Below are 11,131 nucleotides of genomic sequence, written 5' to 3'. Positions count from 1 at the left end.
TGTCTGAATTTTTTTGTGCCCAAAGTCTGCCATATAGGAATGGGAAATTGCAAAATGTAACATAAAAGAATATGAAAGCAAATGTATATAACACTGCTGTAGAGACACGTTGCACTCATGTTGCCCGAACTGACAATGCTTTATGTGAGTGAGGTATGAAAATTGCATCATTGTTCTATGCACAAATAGAAGTTTCAGAAAAGAAAAATAATTTGTATATTGAGTGTGATAGGCCTACGAACAACTCTCCAAAGGGATCACTTACCTGTGTCCCACATCCAAATTATCCCTTTACTTCTATTTAGCAAGTAAAATACAATATACTAACACATTTTACATTTTGTCATTTGGTTCCAATGCTATTTTTTAAATAAGATTGTATAAAATCAAACTTACACTTACTATAGTTTAAAACTCACACAGTCCCTGTTATATTAGAAGTGTATTTATTTATTTAAAACATTTACCTAGGCTCCCTGTCTTGTACTAAGTTGTGGGCACCTCTCGAGTTCTAATGCATTGGCCTAAATTAAATTTGTATTTTAACGAGCATTCTTAGGTACAAATGATAAAATACATGGGTGAGATACATTATATGTTGCTTTGGGAGCTAATGATAAAATATATTTTCCATTGAATCCAGTCATCTGAATAAATTGTCTGGAGCTGTCATTTCAAGGACTTCTCAAGAGGATGTGCAGCTGTCAGGAATGAAACACTTATATAACAGAAATTCCAATCATATTGAATTAATACCAATCATAATACAGTATTTTTTTACATTAACTGACTTTTTTAGAATTTGGATCCCTATTGCTTTGATAGCAAGGAGGTGTTCTTTATTAAGCTTTGCTATGCACACAACAGAACAAAATGAATGGTTGATTCTATACATGAGATAATTTTTCAGCATTTTTTTCAGTTGCAAAAATACAGTATGCAACTGAAGTAGTTGGGCTTTTCAGAACAAAGGTTCCCAAGCTCATGTTGCTACATAACCCATATCCCTGGGTATACTTCATTGAGTGATGGAAGTTAATTCAGCATTCATCCCAACTTAGAAATTAAGTGTTGTGGGAATTTTTCCCGTTATTCTAATTTTTCTCCATTCTTCCCTGTGTATTAATTGAATAATCTTTCTTCTTAGGTTAAGCCCTGCAAAAGACTGTAAAATTAAGCAACATAAATCAACATGGATATACAGGGAGTCCTCTACGTACAAACCCAATTGGGACTAGAAGTTCTGTTGCTAAGCAAGGCAGTTTAAAAAAATCACAAAATTTTATGATCTTTTTTTTTTACCATGGCTGTTAAGCAAATTATCACAGTAGTTAAGTGAACCACATAGTTAAGGGAATCTGGGTTTCCCCATTGATTGCTTGTCAGAAGTCATCCAGAAAAACTGCAAATAGCGGATCATGTGGCCCTGGGACATTGCAAATGTCATAAATACATGCCAACTGCCAAGCATCAAAATTTTGATCATGTGACCACGGGAATGCCACTATGGTCATTGAGGACAGGGTTGTAAGTCACTTTTTTCAGCCTTATAACTTTGAACACTCAGTAAACAAGTGGTTGCAAGTCTAGGAATACCTGAACTTTGATTTTATACAATATTTGTATAAGTGTCTTTGAGTCAGTTTTTGATTCTTGGCAACAGTTTTTATTGACAATTCTCAGCCAGTCCTTGAGTATTGAAGATTTGTCTTTAATGAATCCAAACTCCAGCTATTCTTTAGGACAATGATGATTTATTCAATATAGCATCAACAACAAATACTCTAATTAGGCAAGAATGGCTAAAAGCCAGGCAAGGTTAGAGTTGGGTTTGAGTTTGGTCTCTCCTATTTCCACCATTATCATGAGACACAGGCCTATACGCAGTTCTAATTCTGGCCACACCTAACCCATTATCCCTAAATGCTGTTAACCCTATAACATGTCTACATCCCTACCCTATTCCAACCCTCACTAACAGCCCCACCTGGTGCTAGCTTCACCATGTTTTAACCTAAGTCCTAAGTACTACCCATATGTGCCCCAATCCTCTTTAACAATATACACCACATCAATAAAGAGCCAGTTCCAGCAGCCCCGCAGTTCCAAAATCCATCCTCAGCTGTGCTGAGTCATTCCAAAGCCATCTGCCAGCAAACAAGCAGAAATACAGATCTGGCAGCAGCAGAGATAAGGTGACATGGCCAGCTGACTTGCTGCAAGGCATATTCGGAGCTGACGGGCTCTGGGTGAAGTCGGAGCCTGATGACAATGTTTTTCAGAAGTAGTTTGCCATTGCCTCCTCCTTGGGACTGAGAAAGAAGGTCTAGAACTCATCGTCTCCTGGTTTCTAGCCTGGTGCCTTAACCACTACACTAAATTGGCTCCCTATTTATAAGTAGAAGAACATACAAATAAATTGGCCCGCATATGTATAAAAGGAATTGTGTCATTATAAATGAGATTATTTTAGTCCTAGCTAATGTATAGGTATAATGGCCATAGAGTTTGCATGCATCTGGAGTAATTTTTTCTATTCATGCATCTGCTAAAGATTTTAATTGTGAGATAGGGATTCATTCAGTGGTGTTTGTCTGCCTAGTATTATCTGCAACATCCAAGACTTGCCAATATCCTGAAACCCAGAAGCTAATTTTTAAGAGTTACTTTATAAATCTTTTGAAAAGAGAATAAGGCATGCTATTATTAATGTAATCTTTGTATTGTCTCTGCTCATACACTTTCCCTCAACTCTGAATTAAGCTCTAACAAGTTATTCTAATTGCAATTTTCAAGAAATTCCACATACCCCAAGATTTTAGGTGATGGTAAGATGTGATAGATATTGTTTTTCTTTTTTCCTCAGATCTTTTCTTCCTAAAGGAGTATAATGGTCTTAATTTCATTGATTTACTTTATTTCTCTATGATAAAAGGGTCCCCAAAGAATCAAGTAAAATAAATATATGCGACTTGTGTTGATTACAGTTCAGAGCAAAGTATATAAAATGTTTGAGTAGTAATTTGTGAGAGGAACTTACAAAGTTTTCAGATTAATTGCAGTAGTTGATATTCATGTTTATAGCATAGCAGGAAACATGCTATGCTATTCTAGGAGCATGGAAGTTTCTACAAAAACAGGAAAGTCAGCATGTCCGGTGTAGAAAAGGGGTTTTGATCTGAAAAAATTGATTCCACAAATTTAACTGACCCTGTCAGTGTGACTAAACTACTAGCATTTTTTATATGAGATAAATGAGTTTCTGTCTGAAATTATTGAAGACATTCACCATCCTTGTCACATCTTTGGCAGCCTGTCTACCTTTCAGAAACAAGCTCACATTCTTCCCCAATGACATCACAAGTTTGTTGTTCTATGTTTATCAGTAAATTCTTGTCTACAGCAATAATAAATGATAGATTAAAACTGTTCTTAAACCTCATTATTTACTTAGTACTCAAGAACTGAATGACAGTTTTAACAGTTTTAATTCAGTACCATAACAGACTAAAAAGAGAACTGTACTCTTATTATTTGCAAGTATTTTATTTTTAAACTTGTAGCAGCTTTAAATAGCTTTTAACTTAATATGGTGCAGGTAATGCTTAATCTAATGACAAAAGATTAAAACAACTGGAATGGATATGTGTGGCCAATAAATTTTATAAAGTATAAACTTGCATAACTGAATACATTTGAAGCTGTTATTAGTGATTAAGGCTCTTGCTAAAGTGATTTGAATAAGAAGCTAACTTGAGTAAAATTGGAGAGGTAAGAAATTCATGGCATTTATTAATTCTGTGCCATGATTATCCAAGCAAAACGTATTTCAGTTATATCTGGAAGTGGGATGCTTAGAACATTTTATGAATTGATTTCTAGAAGGATCAATTCTTTCGATCTGAATGTTTGATTTGATCCAGTGCTCTTTTCAACTGCATACTTATCTTTTATTGTTCACTATGCATTTGAAGTGGCTTTTACAAAATATATAACTTTATATCCATCCTTCAAGTGCTGCTGAAATTGCTGGTTCTAATATTTGAGTGTTGTGGGATCTCCCTCTCAAGCAAGGTTTTTTTTTCTCTATTTAGAAAAAGCTGTTTATCTGACATTTCTTCTCCCAAAGAGTCACATATGGACAGCAGCATTTAAGACACACAGAGAGAAACATTAAATACAATTAAATTAAAACCATTGATGGAGAGAAAGACAGATTTAACATGTGATTGGTCATGTTTTATGGTCCTTGGTACTCCCTGGGTTTGACTGTTTTCTTGCAGATGTTTCATTATTGAACTAGGTAATATCATTAGTGCTACAAGGGAGTGGGGTTTGCTCTTATTTTATATACTAGTGGCTTGCCCCGTGAGTGTTGGTGGGAGTCATCTTGGTGGTTCCTTGATTAGGCTGAGGTTTACTGATAGCTTGTTTGTCTGAGCTGATAGTTCTTTGATTGGGGTATTTATTTCTGGATTACTGGTCTAGTGTTAATCTTGATATTAATCTGGGCTCATCTGAGTGTTGATTGAGAAAGTGTTTTGGGTTTTTGTTTTCTTTTTGTCTTTTTTATTGTCTCTTTTGAATGATAGGTAGATGTTTTATCTCTATGTGCCTGCTGCTGGCTAATTTGTCTGAGTGTTAGGCTTCCAGGAATTCTCTATCCGGCATGTTTCACTTGTCTTGGTCTAGGATGCTCACAACTTCCCAGTTAAAACTATGATTAAGTCTGCTCGTGTGTTGTGAATTTAAGGAATTTTCATCATACTTCACCCCTTTCCTAAGAGGTCTGTAGGGGGCGTGCATAAGCACACCAACGTGCCTACTGTCCCTGTCCTATTGTTTCTTTTATTTTTCTTATATGTATCCATTTCATGTATTTTTCTGTCCTATCTCATGCACAGAGGTGGATTTGTGGCTATGCAGATGCAGATAGATAATTCCACAAAACATCCATAACAAAGTACATTTATTGGTACATCAGGTATCTTCATAACTCACATTTGTGATGAAGCTCTTCTATAATGACCAATCTTTTGTATATCAGCATTGCAGGTAAAAAATGGTTATTTTCCCAACCCATCATGTAGCGATAGAAAGAAAGTTGTTATCAGTCCATGAGTGCAGGCAAGAATGGAGGGAAACCTCTCTCAACCCCTCGAGGGTCCATTTAGTGACCAATCAAGATTACAGATGTAGCCACATGACATGAACTACATTTCCCAGGATACCTTTAACTACATTTACCATGATGCATTCCCTTAAGGGGACAGCTCACAATTCCTAAGTAACTATCCAACTCCCATAGACTGGCTGGGCCAGCACATGTGTTCATAACTATGTTTATACTTATACCTGTTATAATCACTTGACAAAATAAATAAAATAAAATAAAAATAAAAAATATCTTCTGACTGCTAGTTGGGGTTCACAGATGCACTCTGCTACTCTTGTGCCTTTTTGTCTTGCATAGCAGCTGTTACCAGTCCTTATACTATAAGCTGTAGATGACTTCTGTTTTTTTTCTTTCTGAGCTGCGAGATCTTTGGGTTTACTTAGGATGTTTTGGAGGGCTTTAATTGTTTCTAGAACTCCCTTCCATCACTGCTATTATCTAGTTTGGGAGTGAAAAGTATGCAAGAAAACAGCCAAGCTCAGAGACCACCAAGGACACCAATCCTGAGCTATACATATTATCTTCTATCAGTCAAGTTTTATATTTCGTGAAGTGGGAAGCTTTTATATAATTGTATGGCTGACTATTCTGCACATTGTCTAAACAAGAATAAAACCAACTTGCTAATCTCAGATTGGTCAACCTATTGAATTATGGTACTTTCCAAAAATCTATTGGGAATAATTATGCAGTTGTGAGATTTGGTATCTGGAATGTATATTTAGAAAAGAAAGAGAAATAGTTTGCTCATTTATTGGGATAACAGAATTTACCTTTTCCAAAAATTATACTATGGGCAAAAGCAAAAAGATGGGAGTCTGGTGGGAAATGAGGATTCATAATAACAATGTTCTATGATGGTTTTTTTTTTTTCTGGATGCAAAAATCTCCACCCAATACATGGTCCACTCCTGACAAATCTATTTCACAGAATTAACAATGTTAATTGGTGATCAGTTAATGTAATGCAGTGCTATTCAGCCAGCCCCTTACTTTCCCAGTGTCCTGGAACATCCCTTGCTCACCCTGCAGATTATTGTGACAATAGGAGAGATGAAGTCGGGGCTATTTTTAAGGTATAGGCACTGAGTTTCCTGTACTATATTTAGTTTCTGTGAAAAGAAGAGATGAGCTTCTGGCTCTAAGCGTCTGTGAAAACGTCTTGGTGAATCCTATTATTTGAAGTTCACTTGATCTCCACATTTTAACTCTTTATTTATGAGAACAATAAAACAAAAAGATATTAACATTTTTTAAAAGAATCACCTTGTCATAAGATGGATGACAAACAAATTTAATAATAATGAAAAAAAGTGAATGTAAACTTGACATTTTTGCATGTTGCTGGACATACTTAATGGGAATAAGGAAAATGGTGGCTCTTCATCATGATGACTATATATTGGATATGGGAACTTACTGAAATCATGGTAATTTAGGGCACTTTCTCCCAATTTCAGAAGGAAAGGGCCTGGAAAGAAGGATTTTGGAAGATAGGACTAAGGGACACTTAAGTATAGGAAAGAGTGCTAAATGAGAATATACAGGAAAGGGGAGCTGTTCTTATTATCTCAGACAGAACAAACTGGCCAAATATTGCCAGGTCTTCCACAGGAATCCATGAATAGATTGTTTGTGGGAAAGAGTGAGAGAAAGAATCAATTTTGAGTTAATATGATGTAGGTGATATTGTGCCACCTTAAAACTGCCATTGAGTACAACTGGACATATTTCGGTCTCATGGCATCAGGTAAGTTGAAGTGCCATGTTATGAGCATTAGTGTCATAACATTAATGCTTTTCCTTCTATTTCTACAAACAGCACTGCAAACTCTTTGCTTGGCTTACAAAATTATTTTAATTGTATTTCAGTTCAAAACAAGTCAAATAAAAAAGGAATGAAACATTGAAATAGAATTCTGAAAGATTGTGTACATTTTTATATATTTTGATATCACTGATGAACATACATGTTTTCATAGTAAGGGATTTAGTGCCATAAAAAAATAACAGAATAACAGATTTGGAAGGGACCTTGGAGGTCTTCTAGTCCAACCCATTCAAGCAGGAAACCCTATATCACTTCAGACAAATTGTTGTCCAATATCTTCTTTAAAAATTCCAGTATTGGATCACTCACAATTTTTGGAGGCAAGTCATTCCATATTGTTATAACTGTCAAGAAATTTATAGCGCAAGGTTGGTTCTCTCCTGGATTATTTTTCATCCATTGCTTCTTGTCATGCTTTCAGGTGCTTTGGAGAATAGGCTGACTCCCTTCTTATTTGTGGCAACCCTTCAAATATTCAAACACTGTTACCATGTCAGCCTTAGGCCCTCTTTTTACTAAACTAAACATACCCTATTCCTGCAGGTGTTCTATTCACTAAATATTACTACACATTCACTAAATCCTACATTCTAACAAAATAATGATAAAGATGCAATAATTAGGCAAGGCACTCTGTTCTCATTTGGCTGATCTGTGACTAACACAGCTTACTAGTGTTGAATTATCTCAAAATTTGTTAAGTAAAAAAAATCAACTTCCAAAATGTAGCAAATTATTAGAATAAAAATTATTAATAGACCATATATACAAAGCTATAGCCAGCTGCAATTGTGTGTGTGTGTGTGTATTAGCCTAATTGCACTGGCTTTGGTGCAGTGCTAGCAGAAAGCAGAAAAAAGCAGAAAAGAGTAGTGAAAATTAAATATTTCTGAGTAGCAGGAGAGGCACCTACAGTTTCCTTTCTAAACAAATGCTGTGTGGTTGCTTGTGTTAGTGCATCAGAAGAGAGCATGGCTATTTAAATAAAAACCCAGAAACAAAATAATGGAGGCAGTTGGAGACACAATGGGTGCACATATTGCTCAATAGATACCTGTGATAGTGAAGTAGTGAATATAGCAAGAGTAATATATACAATTTAGGGAAAATCTGCATCTTTCTAAATATATATGTCATCAGTGGAATAGTAGGGGAACAAGCATTGTCTTAATAGCTTTAGTATGATTTGCATCCTGTCCACTGAATGATGATCAAGTATCCAGTGCCTAGATCAGGGGTGTCCAACCTTTCACCTTCCCTGGGCCACATTAGAAGATGAAAATTTGGTTTGGGCCGCACATAAAATAAAATAACAGTAGCAATACCTGATCATCCAAAAAAACCATAGAAAACATAGTTAACATATTAAATTTATTTGGAAATGAAGTTAGTGAGATGTTTTTATTATTAATTATTTATTAAAAATTATTTATTAAAAATTATTTATTTTTTATCACAGTTTTTTTATCACGGTTTTTTTATCATGGTTTATTTTCCGGCCAAATTTTGCGGGGAGAAAGCTCGCCCGCCTCGCGCCTACCTCTCCTCCTGCAAATGGCCCGGCTGGATGAGGCAGGACTGGAAGGCAGAAGCAGCAGCAGCAGCGGGGGCAGTGGCGGCAGCGATGGCAGGGGCAGAAGTGGCAGCGGGGGCAGAAGCGGCAGGGGCAGAAGCAGCGGCGATGGCGGTGGTGGCAACAGCAGGAGGTGGCGCTCTGACAGTGCCTGCTTTTTCTGTTGCTGCTTGGCCTGGCGCTCGCCTCGCCCTGTCGCGCCTGCTTCTCCTCCTCCTCCTCGCTGGCTCTGGCACAAAGTTTGGGGTGGGCACTGGGCCGCATTACAAGGTGACCTGGGCCGCATGCGGCCCTTGGGCCGCAGGTTGGACAAGCCTGGCCTAGATGATGCAAGATAACTAACTAATCATAATGGAAGTCATAGATTTTTTTGTCTTACACTATAAAAGCATTCCACAGCAACTGAGATGAGTTTAATTTTGCTTCTGTTTTCCAAATGCAGCAGAAAAGATCAATGTTGAAGAATTTTCATCTGCTTCATAAAGTATTTGCATAAAATGCATGATATAAGATAAAATTTCCCAAGGGTTTTTTTTTTCTTTTCTTTCTAGCAAGCATATGAGAAGCATCCCGGAAATTGATGTACCTTTTATTTCAGCTTTGTGCCTCCTTCTTATCCTTCTTCTGTATCTTTTATATGGTTATTCATCCTCTATTTCATCCTACTCCTAATGCATATATTAAAGTCCCATTTGTTGAATAACAAGTAATATTGATTATAAATCATTTTTTATCTTCAGTTTGGAAAGAAGAATTTGGAAGTGTTTTCTTCGAGACAACTGAAACACAAATTACGCATGGGGCCTTCGTTCACCTTTGTCTTCATCTTCAATCTCTTCTGTAGAAGGTCCCCGGATTTTAACATTCTCATGTATAGGTTGGAATGTATTTTCTGTCTCCCTAAAAATTAGACATAAAATGATTAATTCAGAGGATGAGGTTTTTTAATTTAAAAATAGTTATAATAATTACTTCATTTATTTATTAAACTTATATGCTGCATATCTCTCACCTAAGAAGCTATTCTAGGTAGTTTGCAATCATAAAAATCATACTATCATTAATGAAGGACATTTAGAAGGACAACTCTGTTAGCCTATTGTAGCCAAAAAATAGAGTGTAGTAGCATCTTTTCAGATTCAGATTAACAGTTCAAGAGAGTTGGAAAATTCTTGAAAAATGAGGTAATTGAAGCTCCAAACTCAATCAATACAAAAGTGAATGGAGAAAGCCAAGGAAGAGCAAATCTGGAGGTGTAGAATAATAGTGGCAGAGTCAGGAAAATACTGCCTAAATTTTAATTCACAGTATGCAAATTTCCCATTTTTACGAACTATACTGACATTACTAAGCTGTATTTAGCTCAACTGTGGACAGTGCTGCAAATAATCTTGAAAAAAAAACTAGGTGTGACATTTATACTCCACCTTTAAAATAGACAGTCTATCTCTTCCCATCCCATCTCATCCCCACATTTTTTACCGAAGGACACTCACGTTGCCTCATAGTCCTTATTCTTTGATTTCCTACAGCAACAACAATAAACCAAAACACTTATAATAATGACAGCAGCAAGGATCCCACCAATGATTCCAGCATAAAGAGCAATGTTCATGGATGCTGTAGAAAGAAAAGATTAGCAGTTATTGCAAAACTGATAAGCTGTTTGGCTGTTTTGGAAAAGACTTTGTTAGGGATTGTTTAAATCCATATGTTTAAAAATATCCTGAATATCAGCAGAGTACTAAAGAATATTGAGTAATTAAGCAGCAGAACAGTCCATAAAAGGAATAAAAACTCAGTGTATGGTTCGCTTGGGTGTAGAATATGATTCTAGCCTACCTGTCTATGAATAGTAACTGACATTACTTATACCTGAAGTAAAAACATTATTAATAAATAATTTCAAACAAAATTTTTGAAATTATTTATTTCTGAAATATTATTAATAAATAATATTAAGAAATAATAATATTACTGAAAAAATTATCAGGAAATAAATGAAGATTTTAAAAACTGTCTTCTACGCAGCATTTCCCAACCTTTGCAACTTTGTGGACAGGCAGGGTGGGAGGGAACAGGGGTATGAGGGGCACTTCTGCACAAGTGGCAAGTGTAGCTGTGCGCATGCTCCCCGTTGTTTTCTTGGCCAGTTCCAAACAGGTTGGGCACCCGTGTTCTACTGCCTTTTAAAAAAATGTAAATGTGGACATCAACCTCCCCAAATTCTGGGAGTTGAATTCTGACATTTGAAGTCCAGACATCTTGACGTTCCCAAGTTTGAGAAATGCTGCTCTACACTAATAAAGAGGACAGACATTATCTTTTTTACTTATAAACACAGAGAGTCATTTAATTAATAGGTGAGAAATGTTTAAAATGTGTGAAGTGAAGTTAAGGATTGTACTGTATGGGAAGAAAGTAGACACGTGGGCCTGACTGGAATGTTCAATATTTGTTCTCATTTAAAATTTTGATTCTTTTCATTGCTTCCAGTATCATAGTTGCCAGAAATTGCTGTCATTATTTATAATGGGGGCTGAGAGACTGC

At 36.1% G+C, this 11,131-nt stretch overlaps 1 protein-coding gene across 2 annotated transcripts in view; it reads right to left on the bottom strand.

Annotated features, from left to right (window-relative positions):
• Positions 1 to 7,093: 7,093 nt before the first annotated feature.
• Positions 7,094 to 11,131, bottom strand: part of GPA33 (glycoprotein A33) — a 34,893-nt gene continuing 30,855 nt past the window's right edge. For both annotated transcript variants that reach the window (XM_026700710.2, XM_026700711.2), the window contains exons 6-8: positions 10,077 to 10,200; positions 8,901 to 9,480; positions 7,094 to 8,233 (exon numbers count right to left, since the gene is read on the bottom strand). In XM_026700710.2, the coding sequence (XP_026556495.1) occupies positions 9,372 to 9,480; positions 10,077 to 10,200 (233 nt within the window). In that variant the 3' untranslated portion in view covers positions 7,094 to 8,233; positions 8,901 to 9,371. The remainder of the gene's footprint in view (positions 8,234 to 8,900; positions 9,481 to 10,076; positions 10,201 to 11,131) is intronic.

This window comes from Pseudonaja textilis, chromosome 7 (assembly GCF_049901715.1).
Source record: "Pseudonaja textilis isolate UNSWEBS1 chromosome 7, rPseTex1.2, whole genome shotgun sequence".
Classification (NCBI taxonomy): Eukaryota; Metazoa; Chordata; class Lepidosauria; order Squamata; family Elapidae; genus Pseudonaja; species Pseudonaja textilis.
This window is presented reverse-complemented; position numbering and strand designations above follow the sequence as displayed.